The sequence below is a fragment of the Pseudophryne corroboree genome, chromosome 3, assembly GCF_028390025.1.
Source record: "Pseudophryne corroboree isolate aPseCor3 chromosome 3, aPseCor3.hap2, whole genome shotgun sequence".
Taxonomy (NCBI): Eukaryota; Metazoa; Chordata; class Amphibia; order Anura; family Myobatrachidae; genus Pseudophryne; species Pseudophryne corroboree.
This window is the reverse complement of record NC_086446.1, coordinates 1,034,605-1,054,462: the sequence shown is the minus strand read 5'-3', so window position 1 is coordinate 1,054,462 and position 19,858 is coordinate 1,034,605. Positions and strand designations below refer to the sequence as shown.

General features: G+C 46.1%; 1 protein-coding gene across 3 annotated transcripts in view; it reads left to right on the top strand.

Annotated features, from left to right (window-relative positions):
- LOC135054476 (zinc finger protein ZFP2-like) overlaps nucleotides 1-6,160 on the top strand; it is a 72,819-nt gene extending 66,659 nt beyond the window's left edge. For all 3 annotated transcript variants that reach the window (XM_063957582.1, XM_063957580.1, XM_063957581.1), the window contains exon 5: nucleotides 2,285-6,160. In XM_063957582.1, coding sequence (XP_063813652.1) covers nucleotides 2,285-3,924 — 1,640 coding nt within the window. In that variant the 3' untranslated portion in view covers nucleotides 3,925-6,160. The remainder of the gene's footprint in view (nucleotides 1-2,284) is intronic.
- The last annotated feature ends 13,698 nt before the right edge of the window (nucleotides 6,161-19,858 follow it).

Sequence of the window (19,858 nt, the reverse complement as noted above, 5' to 3'; positions counted from 1 at the left end):
AAACTCCTTATATTCTTTGTAATCTTTTTACCCTTGTAAACCCGAAAATATTTCTTAATTAAAATAAAAATTTAATTACAGGTAATTCCGACTGCTGTGTTCTTGAACCCAAGTCAAGTGAACTCTATGTTACCTATTTTTTCATGAGATATTGAGATTTGTGGTTACAGGTAAAGCTAAAGGCGCCTGCAACATGCGTAATACGGTGAAAAGTCTTTGCTGGTGGCAGCGTTGGTTCACATGGCACTGGCGCAACTCTCGGATTAGTGTATTCGGAGAGTGGTGTGGCCGGGGTCCGTGACAAGTGGTGGCAAGCGGTGAGATAGATAAATAATTTTTTACAAGAACTTGAGTGAATGGGAGTAATTTCACTTCACCAGAGTCAGAACTAGCCCTTACAAAAGACAATAGTTAGAAATTATATACTGTGAACGCAGTCTCTGTTCCCATATCTGTTTTTTTTTCTTTTTAATTTATTTTGGCGAAAATTAGATCTAAGATGACTAAGTCTAAGCATCTGATGAAGGATGATGGCAAACCTGTGCGTGGGAATAGTGCATCGGCCTGGTCTGCAATACATATGACACTACATTGAGATTACCGCTGGAGGAAACTCTGCCACAATAGAATTTGATGTGTCATTTAGCCCGTCCTCATATGGGTGTAATATATTAATATATTCTTACTGAACTGGGTTACCAGCGCTGAATCAATTAACACCCAATATTATATACAATCCGATGTTTAACAACAAATATGCTTGTTTTCTTTATTACTTTATTCGCCTCTTTATACACTTACCTTTGCTTTTAATATATCCCAGATTTAGTTTACATACTTTACTGTACTTAATAAAGGTTATATATTATTTATTAGTGCGCAAACAGGACAGCACTTTCTCTTTGGTGTTTTATTATAGCAATGTCCATGTCACCTCTAGTAATCCCACATGAGCGCCCATGTCACCTCTAGTAATCCCACATGAGCATCCATGTCACCTCTAGTAATCCCACATGAGCGTTCATGTCACCTTTAGTAATCCCACATGAGCGTCCATGTCACCTCTATTGATCCCACATGAGCGACCATGTCACCTCTATTGATCCCTCATGAGCATCCATGTAACCTCTAGTAATCCCACATGAGCATCCGTGTCACCTCTAGTAATCCCACATGAGCATCCGTGTCACCTCTAGCAATCTCACATGAGCGTCCATGTCACCTCTAGCAATCCCACATGAGCGTCCATGTCTCCTCTAGTAATCTCACATGAGCACCCATGTCACCTCTAGTAATCCCACATGAGCGCCCATGTCACCTCTAGTAATCCCACATGAGCGCCCATGTCACCTCTAGTAATCCCACATGAGCGTCCATGTTGCCTCTAGCAATCCCACCTGAGCGTCCATGTCACCTCTAGTAATCCCACATGAGCGTCCATGTCTCCTCTAGTAATCTCACATGAGCACCCATGTCACCTCTAGTAATCTCACATGAGCGTCCATGTCACCTCTAGTAATCCCACATGAGCGTCCATGTCACCTCTAGTAATCCCACATGAGCGTCCATGTCTCCTCTAGTAATCCCACATGAGTGTCCATGTCGCCTCTAGCAATCCCACCTGAGCGCCCATGTCACCTCTAGTAATCCCACATGAGCACCCATGTCACCTCTAGTAATCCCACATGAGCGCCCATGTCACCTCTAGTAATCCCACATGAGCGTCCATGTCACCTCTAGTAATCCCACATGAGCATCCATGTCGCCTCTAGCAATCCCACCTGAGCGTCCATGTCACCTCCTAGTAATCCCACATGAGCGCCCATGTCGCCTCTAGTAATCCCACATGAGCGCCCATGTCACCTCTAGTAATCCCACATGAGCGTCCATGTCACCTCCTAGTAATCCCACATGAGCGTCCATGTCACCTCTAGTAATCCCCCATGAGCGCCCATGTCACCTCTAGTAATCCCACATGAGCGTCCATGTCACCTCTAGTAATCCCACATGAGCGCCCATGTCACCTCTAGTAATCCCACATGAGCGTCCATGTCACCTCTAGTAATCCCACATGAGCATTCAGTATTAATCAAGCTCCAGTCCAAGTATCCTAGTTTTTAAAAAATAAATAAAGTGTCACCTCTAGTAAATCTTTTTGTTTTTTAATAAGCATAAAAGCAATGATTACAGGTAAAAAATGTCAAATTATAGAATTATATATTGTATCCTGTAACACCCTGGGTCTTGTCTACTCATTTTATATATTAATGTATTTTATTTCCAGCAGATGGACACACAAGCAGGAATATCTCAGAAGGACATCTAATGTTATCCCCGGATTGTGACATAAAAGATAATGACAGAAGACAGGATTCTCCAGGAGATAATCCCATTACCCCAATTATACATCCAGCTCTATCAGCTGATCCCTCTGATCCTGGGAAATGTTCTCCTGATCACTCTGATATTGGTGCATCTGTTACAGCTCTGAGAATAGATACAGAGTTTCCCTGTTCGGTAAATGCCAAATGTTTTACACAGAACTCAAAGCTTATTATCCATCAGCCAGCTAAGGCAGGTGAGAGGCCATTTCCATGTTCTGAGTGTGGGAAATGTTTTACACGGAAAACAAATCTTGTTATACATTATAGAAGTCACACAGGTGAGAGGCAATTTCCATGTTCTGAGTGTGGGAAATGTTTTACATACAAATCACATCTTGTTATACATCAGAAAACTCACACAGGTGAGAGGCAATTTCCATGTTCTGAGTGTAGGACATGTTTTGCACAGAAATCAGCTCTTGTTACACATCAGAGAAGTCACACAGGTGAGAAGCCATATTCCTGTTCTGAGTGTAGAATTTTTTTTCCACGGAAATCAGATCTTGTTACATATCAGAGAAGTCACACAGATGAGAATCCATTTTCCTGTTCTGAGTGTGGGAAATGTTTTTTAAATAAATCAGTACTTGTTACACATCAGAGAAGTCACACATGTGAGAAGCCATTTTCCTGTTCTGAGTGTGGGAAATGTTTTGCAGGGAAATCACATCTTGTTACACATCATAGAAGTCACACAGGTGAGAAGCCATTTTCCTGTTCTGAGTGTGGAAAATGTTTTGCACATAAATCAACTCTTGTTACACATAAGAGACTTCACACAGGTGAAACCCCATTTCCATGTTCTGAGTGTGGAAAATGTTGTTTGAGTAAATCACATCTTGTTACACATCAAAGAAGTCACACAGGTGAGAACCCATTTCCATGTTCTGAATGTGGAAAATGTTGTTTGAGTAAATCACATCTTGTTACACATCAGAGAAGTCACACAGGTGATAAACCATTTACCTGTTCTGAGTGTGGAAAATGTTTTTTAAGTAAATCACATCTTATTACACACCAGAGAAGACACACAGGTGAGAAACCATTTTCCTGTTCTGAGTGTGGGAAATGTTTTCCAGGGAAATCACATCTTGTTACACATCGGAGAAGTCACACAGGTGAGAAACCATATTTCTGTTCTGAGTGTGGGAAATGTTGTTTAAGAAAATCAGAGCTTGTTACACATCAGAGAAGTCACACAGGTGAGAAGCCGCATTCCTGTTCTGAATGTGGGAAATGTTTTGCATACAAATCACATCTTGTTACACATCAGAGAAGTCACACGGGTGAGAAGCCATTTCCATGTTCTGAGTGTGGGAAATGTTTTGCATACAAATCACATCTTGTAATACATCAGAGAAGTCACACAGGTGAGAAGCCATTTTCCTGTTCTGAGTGTGGGAAATGTTTTGCACGGAAATCAGTTCTTGTTACACATCAGAGAAGTCACACAGGTGAGAAACCATTTTCCTGTTCTAAGTGTGGCAAATGTTTTGCACGGAAATCAGTTCTTGTTACACATCAGCTATGTCACAGGTGAGAAGCCATTTTCATGCTGTGAGAGAAATAAATCAGCTATTGTTGAATACAATAGACATTACCCAAGTGTGGAACCATTTAAATCTTCTGGAGTATAATTATCACTGTCATGCATTGTTTCTCAAGGGTCTAGCCTATCTCCTATGCTTTATGCAATATTCATGCTACCAAGGGTGAAATAATCATATGTCTTGCCCTGGTCTACCACTGTTATGCTCCATGTACTGAGAACCTAATACCAATCCTATATGGTTGTCTAGCCGAGCTCCGGGTGTGGATGCCAGTTGGCTGTGACTCAGTCTTAGTGAAACATAATAGAAGCTCCCCAATAAAGGACAAGACTACAGCTTTACAAACCATCTGGATTTATGCTTTGGTATTCAGTTACAAAATGCTGAACATGTGCTGAATCTTTGTGTTTTCCTGGTTTGTGGCTGACACAGACATCAGGTATCAGCCACATACAAATCCTCATTCTTCTATCTGAGGAACATAGAATCAAGCACTTGATTCCCTCAGAAGATCTACCTGAAGTCATACATGTATTTGTGTTATCTGACGTAGACTACTGCAATGTCCTCTACCTGGGTCTCCCAGCAAAAGAATTACAGAGCTTGCAGCTAGTACAGAATGCAGCAGCCAAGCTGTTACCTAACCAGCCCGTTCAGGGCCGTCTTTACGTATGGGCTCAATGGGCTCTTGCCCAAGGGCCCCAGGAGTATAAGGGCCCTAGGCTGATAGCTGAGGGTCCCCTCTTTCCAGGGGTACCAGATTTTTGAAAATCGGCCTTGGGGAACCAGAGATATTCAACGTGAAAGCAGAGGTCCCCATCCGAGCCTGTTAATTGCTCTTCCCAGCCAGATATCTCAGGTTCTGTCTAACTTAGAGTTTTTCTGAGGGTATAATCCAAAATCTGAGACTCTCCCCTTTTGCTGGACACTGTCTCTACTGTGCCCAGAACCAGAGATATCAGCCTTCCAGCAGCTGGTCCCTGCTCCAGCTCCACACGCCTGGTATACAGTTTTATATATTCATTGGAGGATTGCTCTGGCTCCTGACCTCTGATCCCCAAGTGCCCAGAACCTTCTGAAAGGTGGGACTCTCTAGTTTTTTATCCAATTCAAAGCTAAGAAGTATATTTTCAGGAACTTGAGATATCTGCAGTCAAGCAAGCTGCCCTCCCACGAGAAAATGATGAATATTAAGCCCACTCCATTATCCACCCCTCCCCTACGTATTAAACATCCCCTACCACCCCGGAAGTCATGTACCAGGGCTTCTTTATTCAGCCCAATGGCCCCTCTACAGTTTAGTCCCATCTGTGCAGTAAAGGAGTAATTAGCAGAAATTACTGCTCCAGGTCCTACATGCTGAGCGGAAGATAAAACACCCCCTACCGCCCGTGGGACATCAAAGCTGCCACTGATAGCACACCCCACCCCTACCGCTGGAGGATGGGTAGGGGGCCCAGTGCATTGCTGTGCCCAGGGGCCCACACTGCTGTTAAGACGGCCCTGAGCCCGTTCCTGTCACATAACACCCATTCTCTATTCCCTCCACCGGCTGCCTGTAAGATGGAAAATCTATTTCATAATCGGCTTACTGACCTTCCCAGCCCAACATTACATGGTCCAAGGTACTAGAAGCAGCTTCTGACTCCTTAATGCCCTGCTTGCTTGCTTCTACAGATAAAGGACTGTTACCAGCAGTACCAAGAATCTATGTAATTCATTTATGGGTTGAACGTTTAGTTTTGCAGCCCTGACCATGGAACTCACTGCCTTGCACAGTCCAAGAGACCACCACTCTAGAGACCTTCACAAACAGACTGATGACTGTTACTCACGCTTTTCATTAATGTACCTCTATTTACTTCCTAAATAATACATCCCAAATGCTTAGGTCTTTTTTCTGCTGTTTATTTTGTATCTTGGGATTTGTGTAAATGTGAATGTCTAATACCAGTTTGCACAATCTGTAGTGCTGCACGACAATATGGCGGCCATTGGAACGTGTTTTCACTTCTTCTAGTTTGCCTGACTTGTTGCAGACACTCATCTTGATCAGGAGTGTAGAGTGTTTTCTAATACAAGATCCTGTCCATATATACCCTGTACATTATCATGTGCATTAGAGTCACCTGGGTTCCATCTGCAGTGGTTTGTTGTATGTTACATCTATATGGTGCGGATACTCCCCTGTATGATTTCATAATAAAAGCTTTTGTTTGCATCTAATTATTGCATTAAAGCTTTTATTTTTTATTCTTTTTTATATTCCCGTCTGAGTAATTACGCCATAATGTCTAATCTCGGATTGGACACCAGAAGAGTAAAAGAAACCTTGTAAGTGTTCCATCATTCTGTTTCGTGTAAGCATACAGGTAAGTGATGGCACGGTGGTCACTGTCCGTCACATTCCGGTGGTATAATGGAAGTGGACTGTCTGGGCTTATTCTAGTCTACTGCAGAAATAGAAAAAATCAGCCTTTATCCTGCTTAAAAAAAATTACAAAGCCCATAAATCAAGCTTGGTCGGACAAGACAGAAGCCACATTAAGGGTGGCACATCATATAGGCTGAGGACCCATGCTTCTGGTATATATGGCATAACTCCCTCTTTGACCACAAAAACCTTCCCTTCACCATTCACAATGTCCACCATTGCCCCTTCAGAAGGGACACAACTTTCCTTTGCTTGTTCCACCTCCTCCTTCACAGAGCCCAGGACCATCTCCATGGGAGGTTTGTGGCCTGAGATACCCACAGAACCACCAGGTAGTGGGCAAGAAGAATCCACAGGACCTGGAGAGTCCAAAGAGCCATCCTGCATGTGTAAAGAAGGGTCAACTACAGGGACTGGCTCACATATTTCCTTCCTAAAAGCTGCTCTTGACCCAGTTTGGTACCTGTGTGATCCCACTCCAATTTTCCTTGAGAATCCTTACCCTCACTAATCCCTTCTGAACCTACCAGTTCCTTCTCCTTCCAACCACTCCTCCTTTTTAAGCTTTTCACCACCTGCTGTGTGAGTCCCATCCAACTACTCCATTCCTAGCCTCATTGGTGTAGCAACCCTCTTCTCACCACCCCCACCATACTGCTACACTGCAGTTAAGCTGTGAGGCTTGCTGCTAGTAGTACTCACTACTCAGCACACACACTCACATCATAAATACACAGCTGTGCCAGAGACACTGTCTCACTGACAACCAGGACGAGACACTCCCAGAAAGGCATGTATGTATGAGTATGGAGAGAGTGGGAGCAGTGGGGCTGCATGACTGACAGCTGAGCCTGTCACGTCAGTGAGGTGGATGGGGAATCCCATTCCCAGCTGGAACAGCACACTTTTTGTAAGAGCCGGAGCGGTGCAGGGCTACTGGCTGACAGCCTAGCATCTCGGTGCAGCAGCAGAAGTCTGTAAAGGATGGGAAATAACATCTGGCCCATGGCTACTGTGAGGAAATGAGAGGTCTGTGACAATATAGCTATGTCTCATTTCTCATGTCAGATATGTACTTTTTATCCCCATATCCCTATATATTCATCTGTTTCCTCATTCTCCATAACATGTCCATTACTGCTCACCCAATATTGTGTTTAAATCAACCTTAATATTGTTAATATATCCAATTGTGTTACGTTATCTGTTACCCTTTAGATAATGTATTCAAGTTAGACCTAGTTTTCTATTGTTTACTACCACCACAGTGGACACTCAAAGGGTGAGTCATATAAGGTACCATTGCCCCTTTTTGTTTACTCCCTATTGTCCGACAGTGAGCTGACCAGACATGGTTGCTCTCTGGCTGATGTAATCACCTTGATTAGAATATGTATTGTATTCCAATGCTGTAAGATCCTTAGACAAAGAAGTCACACACACTCCATGTAATATGAAGCTTCTGGGGGTATAACTAGAGCTAACCAGAGAGCTGAAAGAGATTCTATGCTCCTTGACTAAGAAGTGATGTTCTGCCAGGAATTTGTGGTGGGAATTGTCATGTGGAATTGGATTACAGAGGTGTGCTGAGCTGTTTATAACCCATTCTGTTCAATAACCACTGTTGGTTTTTCATCTACCACTGTGCCTGAGTGATTTGGAACCCAGTATCTTCACAGCTACTATCGATGGCGGGTAACTACCTGGCTCTCTGCCTTTGATGGTAAAACTAGTTATCATCAGGTATAGGCCATCAATGATTCCTGATCATCAGGGGTTGATGGCCAATCCTAGACCAGACCCTGAGAGACCACAGCCACCACCACATCCACAATATGTACCTTGAAGCTGCCACATCTGGCACTTTGTCACCCGCCATCAGACCTACCTTCTCCTAGAGAGCCATCTCTCTACATCTAAGCTGGAACTCTGCAGGTTTCCTTCACCACCAGCTTGGATCTCCTTTGCATCAGCATCCTGGCCAGCCTCACACTGGTCCATGGAATCAGCATTATGATAACTTTTGACTCTTTATTTGCTGCAGCTGCTGTATAGTTCCTGTAATTTCCTCCAGTTCATTAACCAGCTGCACCAGCTCCTCATTTCATGTAACTCTCTCCCAGCTGCTGCAACAGTTTTTTTCTCCTGCAGGGTCCACAGGTTATCCACAGGATAACATTGGGATATGATGACGTGACAGCATATTTGCACCAAACGGTCACACCTTTTGGCCTCCCAGCATGCAGTGGGCCCATCCATATATCCCCACCTCCTGGTTCAGGCAAATAAGTTTTTAGTTTGGTGTGGCAGGAGCCAGATCGTGGTCAAGAGGGCTGCTGGTGTTTAGCAGCTATAAGCTTTCTTATTTTATTTTTATAGTCTATTTTTCTTGAGTGATCTTTCTAAAAAGCGTCTTATAAGTACCTTAGAAAGAGTCGCTCCAACAATTCCCCACTGAGTAGTGACAATGCTTACCCATTTGTACAGAGCTGTTTTGATGGGAGTCTGTGTCGGATATACTAGCTAGTCCAGCAGAAGTTACCCGACTGTGGCCGCAGCATGGGGAGAAGTTAAGGCATCGGTTCTGCTTAGAGGGGGAACACGGACATAGCTTCACTGTTTTGATGGAGACTACCAAACAGTCATTGACGTGGCTGCCACCTAAGGTGCACCAGTGCTAGGCCTTTGGGATAATAGGCTCCAGAGGTAGTATGAGGCCACGATCCCTGGGATTGATGTCAGCAGTTGGGAGTCAGACGCTCTGGCCTAATGCATATGAGTCTAATAATTATTACTGTTGTTTCTTTTGCTTGTTATGCACACCAGTGCCTGCAGTTAAGTACTGGTGTCAGAACTGTTATGCACTCCAGTGCCTGCAGGAATGTACTGGTGTTTGAACTGTTATGCAAAACAAATGGACTCACAGACAGACTGGGGAATATGACATAACGTACACAGAAGGTGATAGGGTAACAAAATACTGTTATGATTCCCGTACTCCAGACCAGAGGAGGTCTTATGGCAGAGGTCTGAGTACTGGGAAGATATGCTGGTTGTGGGAGCAGGAGAGCCTAGTAACCCCTGGCGCCCTAACTCCGTTGTCTCGCCCGTGTTATCAGAAATCCCTTGCGAGACTATGGTTGCTTGAGCCCATGGCAGCCACGTTCGAAGGGCGGTGTTATGATTCCCGTACTCCAGACCAGGAGAGATCTTATGACAGAGGTCTGAGTACTGGGAATATATGCTGGTTGTGGGAGCAGGAGAGCCTAGTAACCCCTGGCGCCCTAACTCCGTTGTCTCGCCCGTGTTATCAGAGATCCCTTGCGAGACTATGGTTGCTTGAGCCCATGGCAGCCGCGTTCGAAGGGCGGATTATGTCTGCCCAACCCCGATGCCCCCGCAGGTCTTAATGGGAGACAAAGGGAAATCCGAGACAGGGTGATAACAAGGGGCCTTCTGACTAAGCAACCAGGCCAGGGGTTACAAACTAACTAACTTAAACCAAAGGTATGTGCGGACTAGCCGCCAGGGAAAAGGACAACCAAAGATCCACTGATCCGTTACTCCTATCCAGCACCGCTGGATACCAGAGTGGATCTGTGGGAGCGGAATCCTCCGCAAAAGCTCCAGAACACAAATAAACTAAATAATAAACAGTAAGCGGACACGCCGCAACACACGGCTAAGCCGCGACTCACGAACACCACAGGATGTTAAAGGTGCTCGGTCAGACTCCAGGAATAGATGGCAAACTTCCGAGTACAGGATCTCTGAGGACAGGAACAACCGGATGAGCAGGACTGGAAACTCTCTGTAGCAGACACAGGCAAACAGGAAGCTATCACCGGCGTCTGTAGGAAGTCCTGAGGGTGCCTTTATTCAGGGACCCTCCAATCAAGATCCAGACAGGGTAATCTATTGACATGCCGTGCAGCTTGTATGCTGCACGGCCAGCACATAATCAGGTAATCAAAACAGACCCAGCAACGGGGAACGCGGCTGAACGTGGCGTCCCCGTTGCTAAGGTCAGAGCGGCTCAGTGCGCCCGGCGTCTAGCGTTGCCAGGGAGCCGGCGGCTGAACGCGCACGGCGTCCCTGGTTGCTAGGCGCCGGGCCGCACCGCCGAGCGGACCCCGGCGCCTAACAGTACCCCCCCCTTGAGGAGGGGTCAAGGAACCCCTAAAGCCAGGTTTCCGAGGAAATTCTCGAAAAAATGCCCTTTTGAGCCTTGGGGCATGAAGGTCCTCATCCAGGACCCAAGACCTTTCCTCTGGCCCATAACCTCTCCAATGTACCAAAAAATAAAGCCGACCCCGGGACAACTTGGAATCGAGAACCTTCTCCACCAAGAACTCCTGCTGACCCTGTACATTTACTGGAGATCTCCCCTGAGATATTTTACGAGGAAATCTACTGGACGAAACATAAGGTTTAAGCAATGAGCAATGGAAGGTATTTCCGATCCGTAAAGTTTTTGGTAAGCGTAACCGGAAAGCAACTGGATTGACTTTTTTGATAATGAAAAATGGTCCAATAAATCTAGGACCCAATCTGGCTGAGGTTTGTCGGAGTTTAATGTTGCGAGTCGACAACCACACCCTGTCTCCTACTTTAAAAGTGCACGGCCGCCGGAGCCTGTCAGAAAATCTTTTTTCCCGGAATGCTGCTTTTCTGAGAGCCAGGTGCACTTTTTTCCAAATAAGTTTAAGATGAGAGGTCAGGGTCAGAGAGGAGACAGAGGAATGTTGAAAAAATGAATTAGCTCTGGGGTGAAAACCAAAAACTGCAAAAAATGGAGACACATTGGTGGAGGAATGACAGGCATTATTATAAGCAAACTCCGCCAATGGAAGAAACTCAGACCAGTCATTTTGGAGTTTGGCCGAGTACAAACGCAAATATTGTTTAAGAGATTGGTTAACTCGCTCAGTCTGTCCATTGGATTGGGGATGATAGCCGGAGGTTAATGATAATTTCATCTTCAACGAAGCACAAAAGGACTTCCAAAATTGTGCAATGAATTGTGGACCCCTGTCACAGACAATATCAGTGGGTAAGCCATGGAGTCTGAAAACATGGCGGAGGAACAAGACTGCCAATCCCTGGGCAGATGGCAATCGGGGAAGAGCAATGAAATGGGCCATTTTGCTAAAAAGGTCCACTACCACCCATATGACTCGGCATCCGGCTGACAGAGGGAGGTCCACCACAAAATCCATGGAGATATGCGACCATGGCCTAAGGGGAACATTCAAGGGCATAAGTTGACCAATAGGCAAAGAACGGGGAACTTTATGCTGTGCACAGACCTGACAAGAAAAAACAAACTCTTTAATGTCCTTGGAAAGACCAGGCCACCATACTGAGCGGGAGACCAATTCCAAAGTCTTAGCGATTCCCGGATGCCCGGCAACCTTGCTATCATGAAACTCCGCCAAAACAGTAGCTCTCAAAAACTCAGGGACAAAAAGACGACCAGCAGGAGTATTTCCAGGAGCTTGATGTTGAAGCAGCTTTAACTGGGTAAATACATCCTGTGTGAGGCCTGCCCGAATGACTGAAGACGGAAGTATGGGAGTAACAGGACAGTTGTCTTGCACTGGAAGAAAACTGCGTGACAGGGCATCTGCCTTAGTATTCTTGGAACCTGGCCTGAAGGTGATAATGAATTTGAAACGAGTAAAAAACAAAGCCCAACGAGCCTGCCGGGCATTCAGTCGTTTAGCAGATTCAATGTATTGAAGATTTTTGTGATCAGTCAAAACTGAAATGGTATGGGTCGCTCCTTCAAGCCAATGCCTCCACTCCTCGAAAGCCCATTTAATAGCCAGCAATTCCCGGTTACCAACATCGTAGTTGGATTCTGCAGATGAGAATTTCCTGGACATAAAGGCACAAGGATGTAATTCAAGGGAATCTGGATCCTTCTGAGAAAGGATAGCCCCTACTCCAACCTCCGAGGCATCAACCTCAACAATGAAAGGCAATTCTGGGTTGGGATGTCTAAGGACAGGGGCAGAGACAAAGGCTTGTTTCAAGGCCTGAAAAGATAACTCAGCTTCACATGACCAATTGGTAGGATCTGCTCCCTTCTTAGTAAGTGCCACGATGGGAGCAACTAGGTCAGAGAAAGAGTGAATAAATCTTCTGTAGTAGTTCGCAAACCCTAAAAAGTGCTGAATTGCTTTTAAATTGGTGGGTTGCGCCCAACTAAGGATGGCTTGGAGCTTCTTAGGTTCCATACGGAATCCCCGAGGGGAAATAATGTACCCTAAAAAGGATACCTCCGTGACATGAAATTCACACTTCTCCAGTTTGGCATATAGGTGATTTTCACGTAATTTCTTTAGCACCTGACGCACCTGGGTAACATGTTGTTCTACAGAGTCAGAATAAATCAAAATATCGTCTAAGTAGACTACAACGAATCTTCCAAGAAATTCCCGGAGCACATCATTAATGAGATCCTGGAAAACTGCCGGAGCGTTTGACAGGCCGAATGGCATAACCAGATACTCATAGTGGCCTGATTGAGTACTGAATGCCGTTTTCCACTCATCCCCTGACTTGATTCTGATGAGGTTATATGCTCCTCTAAGGTCAATTTTTGAAAAAATCACAGCTGAACGTAGCTGATCAAAGAGGACAGAGATCAGCGGCAGAGGGTAAGTATTCTTTACTGAGATCTTATTCAAAGCTCTAAAGTCAATGCAGGGTCTGAGTGAACCATCCTTCTTCTCTACGAAGAAGAAACCTGCACTTAATGGGGATTTAGATGGCCTGATAAACCCTTTCCCAAGGCTTTCTTTCACATACTCATTCATGGCCACAGTTTCAGGACCAGACAATGCATATAACCTTCCTTTAGGCAACGTGGCACCAGGAATTAGCTCAATGGCACAATCGTAAGGCCTATGGGGAGGCAGAATATCCGCATTGCCCTTGGAAAACACGTCGACAAAATCCTGATATTCCTCAGGTATGGGTGCAGGAACGGCGGCAGCTACTCGGATAGGAAGCGTAATACATTCTTTATTACAGATGGTACCCCATTGTAAGATCTCCCCCGACTGCCAATCAATGATGGGATTATGAAAGGCCAGCCAAGGGTGACCCAGAACCACAGGAACTGCTGGGCAATGAGTAAGAAAAAACTCAATCTTTTCAGAATGCAGGGCACCCACCGAGAGTAAAACAGGAGGTGTACCTAGAGAAATAACCCCATTGGACAAGGGACTCCCATCTAAACCATGCATGGTGACAACCCTACCCAAGGTTAACTGAGGAATACCTAAGGCCTTGGCCCATGTTAAATCCATAAAGTTCCCTGCAGCTCCACTGTCCACAAAAGCAGAGACCGAGGAACAGAGGCTGCCAAAGGAAACTTTAGCAGGAACTAACAGTGAATTATTTGAGGAGATAAGCTGCAGACCAAAGTGAACCCCCTCACAACTCACTTGGTCAGGAAGTTTCCCGATTTGTTCGGACAACTACGGGCAAAATGTCCCTTACCTCCACAGTATAAACAAAGACCAGAATTTTGCCTCCTGGTTCTTTCTTCAGGAGACAATTTGGAGAGACCTATCTGCATAGGCTCCTCCATGTCTACAGGAATGGAAAGCACACAAGGAGTAGACCCGACAGATGCCCCCTTTTCAACCCTCCGCTCTCTGAGCCGACGATCTATCTTAATAGAGAGCTCCATGAGTTTATCGAGAGTCTCAGGAGCGGGATACTGAAGGAGACTGTCTTTTATAGATTCAGATAAGCCGAGGCGAAACTGACTGCGCAGGGCTGGGTCATTCCATCCACAGTCGTTCGACCAACGGCGAAACTCCGTACAATAATTCTCTGCGGGATTCCTACCCTGTCTAAGAGCACGCAACTGACTCTCAGCGGACGCCTCTCTATCAGGGTCGTCATACAATAGCCCTAAAGATTTTAAAAATGCGTCTACAGACGATAAGGCCGGATCGTCTGTCTTTAAACCAAAAGCCCAGGTCTGAGGATCCCCCTGAAGCAGAGAAATAATAATTCCAACCCGCTGAGCCTCCGTACCTGAGGAGACTGGTCTTAAACGAAAATAAAGTTTACAAGACTCTTTAAAATTAAAAAACTGTTTTCTATCCCCAGAAAAACGGTCAGGCAGATGCATTTTTGGTTCAGGGATGACCCTCGGGGAAGTCCGTAACAGATCTTCCTGTGAGCTCACCCGGAGGGACAGATCCTGAACCATCTGAGTAAGTTCTTGAATCTGACTGACTAAAAACTGGCCAGGATTTGGCCCAACACCGGCGGGATTCATGAGGCCGACAAAATCTCCCAACTGAATAAGTGAAAAAATTAACTCTTGTTAAAATTTTTTCTTTTGTCTGGCCGGTGATAATGTTATGATTCCCGTACTCCAGACCAGGAGAGATCTTATGACAGAGGTCTGAGTACTGGGAATATATGCTGGTTGTGGGAGCAGGAGAGCCTAGTAACCCCTGGCGCCCTAACTCCGTTGTCTCGCCCGTGTTATCAGAGATCCCTTGCGAGACTATGGTTGCTTGAGCCCATGGCAGCCGCGTTCGAAGGGCGGATTATGTCTGCCCAACCCCGGTGCCCCCGCAGGTCTTAATGGGAGACAAAGGGAAATCCGAGACAGGGTGATAACAAGGGGCCTTCTGACTAAGCAACCAGGCCAGGGGTTACAAACTAACTAACTTAAACCAAAGGTATGTGCGGACTAGCCGCCAGGGAAAAGGACAACCAAACATCCACTGATCCGTTACTCCTATCCAGCACCGCTGGATACCAGAGTGGATCTGTGGGAGCGGAATCCTCCGCAAAAGCTCCAGAACACAAATAAACTAAATAATAAACAGTAAGCGGACACGCCGCAACACACGGCTAAGCCGCGACTCACGAACACCACAGGATGTTAAAGGTGCTCGGTCAGACTCCAGGAATAGATGGCAAACTTCCGAGTACAGGATCTTTGAGGACAGGAACAACCGGATGAGCAGGACTGGAAACTCTCTGTAGCAGACACAGGCAAACAGGAAGCTATCACCGGCGTCTGTAGGAAGTCCTGAGGGTGCCTTTATTCAGGGACCCTCCAATCAAGATCCAGACAGGGTAATCTATTGACATGCCGTGCAGCTTGTATGCTGCACGGCCAGCACATAATCAGGTAATCAAAACAGACCCAGCAACGGGGAACGCGGCTGAACGTGGCGTCCCCGTTGCTAAGGTCAGAGCGGCTCAGTGCGCCCGGCGTCTAGCGTTGCCAGGGAGCCGGCGGCTGAACGCGCACGGCGTCCCTGGTTGCTAGGCGCCGGGTCGCACCGCCGAGCGGACCCCGGCGCCTAACAGGCGGATTATGTCTGCCCAACCCCGATGCCCCCGCAGGTCTTAATGGGAGACAAAGGGAAATCCGAGACAGGGTGATAACAAGGGGCCCTCTGACTAAGCAACCAGGCCAGGGGTTACAAGCTAACTAACTTAAACCAAAGGTATGTGCGGACTAGCCGCCAGGGAAAAGGACAACCAAAGGTCCACTGATCCGTTACTCCTATCCAGCACCGCTGGATACCAGAGTGGATCTGTGGGAGCGGAATCCTCCGCAAAAGCTCCAGAACACAAATTAACTAAATAATAAGCAGAAAGCGGACAAGCCGCAACACACGGCTGAGCCGCGACTCACGAACACCACAGGATGTTAAAGGTGCTCGGTCAGACTCCAGGAATAGATGGCAAACTTCCAAGTACAGGATCTCTGAGGACAGGAACAACCGGATAGAGTAAGACTGGAAACTCTCTGTAGCAGACACAGGCAAACAGGAAGCTATCACCGGCGTCTGTGAGAAGTCCTGAGGGTTCCTTTATTCAGGAACCCTCCAATCAAGATCCAGACAGGGTAATCAAGGAAATGCCGTGCAGCTTGCATGCTGCACGGCCAGCACACCATAACATGATTAGGACAGACCCAGCAACGGGGAACGCGGCTGAACGTGGCGTCCCCGTTGCTAAGGTCAGAGCGGCTCCGTGCGCCCGGCGTCTAGCGTTGCCAGGGAGCCGGCGGCTGTACGCGCACGGCGTCCCTGGTTGCTAGGCGCCGGGCCGCACCGACGAGCGGACCCCGGCGCCTAACAGTACCCCCCCCTTGAGGAGGGGTCAAGGAACCCCTAAAGCCGGGTTTCTGAGGAAATTCTCGAAAAAATGCCCTTTTGAGCCTCGGGGCATGAAGATCCTCATCCAGGACCCAAGACCTTTCCTCTGGCCCATAACCTCTCCAATGTACCAAAAAATAAAGCCGACCCCGGGACAACTTGGAATCGAGAACCTTCTCCACCAAGAACTCCTGCTGACCCTGTACATTTATTGGTGATCTCCCCTGAGATATTTTACGAGGAAATCTACTGGACGAAACATATGGTTTCAGTAATGAGCAATGGAAGGTATTTCCGATCCGTAAAGTTTTTGGTAAACGTAACCGGAAAGCAACTGGATTGACTTTTTTGATAATGAGAAATGGTCCAATAAATCTAGGACCCAATCTGGCTGAGGTTTGTCGAAGTTTAATGTTGCGAGTCGACAACCACACCCTGTCTCCTACTTTAAAAGTGCACGGCCGCCGGAGCCTGTCAGAAAATCTTTTTTCCCGGAGTGCTGCTTTTCTGAGAGCCAGGTGCACTTTTTTCCAAATAAGTTTAAGATGAGAGGTCAGGGCCAGAGAGGAGACAGAGGAATGTTGAAAAAATGAATTAGCTCTGGGGTGAAAACCAAAAACTGCAAAAAATGGAGACACATTGGTGGAGGAATGACAGGCATTATTATAAGCAAACTCCGCCAATGGAAGAAACTCAGACCAGTCATTTTGGAGTTTGGCCGAGTACAAACGCAAATATTGTTTTAGAGATTGGTTAACTCGCTCCGTCTGCCCATTGGATTGGGGATGATAGCCGGACGTTAAAGATAACTTCATCTTTAACGAAGCACAAAAAGACTTCCAAAATCGTGCAATGAATTGTGGACCCCTATCAGAAACAATATCAGTGGGTAAGCCATGGAGTCTGAAAACATGGCGGAGGAACAAGACTGCCAATCCCTGGGCAGATGGCAATCGGGGAAGAGCAATGAAATGGGCCATTTTGCTAAAACGGTCCACTACCACCCATATGACTCGGCATCCGGCTGACAGAGGGAGGTCCACCACAAAATCCATGGAGATATGCGACCATGGCCTAAGGGGAACATTCAAGGGCAAAAGTTGACCTATAGGCAAAGAACGGGGAACTTTATGCTGTGCACAGACCTGACACGAAAAAACAAACTCTTTAATGTCTTTGGAAAGACCAGGCCACCATACTGAGCGGGAGACCAATTCCAAAGTCTTAGCGATTCCCGGATGCCCGGCAACCTTGCTATCATGAAACTCCGCCAAAACAGTAGCTCTCAAAAACTCAGGGACAAAAAGACGACCAGCAGGAGTATTTCCAGGAGCTTGATGTTGAAGCAGCTTTAACTGGGTAAATACATCCTGTGTGAGGCCTGCCCGAATGACTGAAGACGGAAGTATGGGAGTAACAGGACTGTTGTCTTGAACTGGAAGAAAACTGCGTGACAGGGCATCTGCCTTAGTATTCTTGGAACCTGGCCTGAAGGTGATAATGAATTTGAAACGAGTAAAAAATAAAGCCCAACGAGCCTGCCGGGCATTCAGTCGTTTAGCTGATTCAATGTATTGAAGATTTTTGTGATCAGTCAAAACTGAAATGGTATGGGTCGCTCCTTCAAGCCAATGCCTCCACTCCTCGAAAGCCCATTTAATAGCCAGCAATTCCCGGTTACCAACATCGTAGTTGGATTCTGCAGATGAGAATTTCCTGGACATAAAGGCACAAGGATGTAATTCAAGGGAATCTGGATCCTTCTGAGAAAGGATAGCCCCTACTCCAACCTCCGAGGCATCAACCTCAACAATGAAAGGCAATTCTGGGTTGGGATGTCTAAGGACAGGGGCTGAGACAAAGGCTTGTTTCAAGGCCTGAAAAGATAACTCAGCTTCACATGACCAATTGGTAGGATCTGCTCCCTTCTTAGTAAGTGCCACAATGGGAGCAACTAGGTCAGAGAAAGAGTGAATAAATCTTCTATAGTAGTTCGCAAACCCTAAAAAGCGCTGAATTGCTTTTAAGTTGGTGGGTTGCGCCCAACTAAGGATGGCTTGGAGCTTCTTTGGTTCCATACGGAATCCCCGAGGGGAAATAATGTACCCTAAAAAGGATACCTCCGTGACATGAAATTCACACTTCTCCAGCTTGGCATATAGGTGATTTTCACGTAATTTCTTTAGCACCTGACGCACCTGGGTAACATGTTGTTCTACAGAGTCAGAATATATCAAAATATCGTCTAAGTAGACTACAACGAATCTTCCAAGAAATTCACGGAGCACATCATTAATGAGATCCTGGAAAACTGCCGGAGCGTTTGACAGGCCGAATGGCATAACCAGATACTCATAGTGGCCTGATTGAGTACTGAATGCCGTTTTCCACTCATCCCCTGACTTGATTCTGATGAGGTTATATGCTCCTCTTAGGTCAATCTTAGAAAAAATCACAGCCGAACATAGCTGATCAAAGAGGACAGAGATCAGCGGCAGAGGGTAAGTATTCTTTACTGAGATTTTATTCAAAGCTCTAAAGTCAATGCAGGGTCTGAGTGAACCATCCTTCTTCTCTACGAAGAAGAAACCTGCACTTAAAGGGGATTTAGATGGCCTGATAAAACCTTTCCCAAGGCTTTCTTTCACATACTCATTCATGGCCACAGTTTCAGGACCAGACAATGCATATAACCTTCCTTTAGGCAACGTGGCACCAGGAATTAGCTCAATGGCACAATCGTAAGGCCTATGGGGAGGCAGAATATCCGCATTGCCCTTGGAAAACACGTCAACAAAATCCTGATATTCCTCAGGAATGGGTGCAGGAACGGCGGCAGCTACTCGGATAGGAAGCGTAATACATTCTTTATTACAGATGGTACCCCATTGTAAGATCTCCCCCGACTGCCAATCAATGATGGGATTATGAAAGGCCAGCCAAGGGTGACTTAGAACCACTGGAACTGCTGGACAATGAGTAAGGAAAAACTCAATCTTTTCAGAATGCAGGGCTCCCACCAAGAGTAAAACAGGAGGTGTACATAGAGAAATAACCCCATTGGACAAGGGACTCCCATCTAAACCATGCATGGTGACACACCTACCCAAGGTTAACTGAGGAATACCTAAGGCCTTGGCCCATGTTAAATCCATAAAGTTCCTAGCAGTGAATTATTTGAGGAGATGAGCTGCAGACCAAAGTGAACCCCCTCACAACTCACTTGGTCAGGAAGTTTCCCGATTTGTTCGGACAACTACGGGCAAAATGTCCCTTACCTCCACAGTATAAACAAAGACCAGAATTTTGCCTCCTGGTTCTTTCTTCAGGAGACAA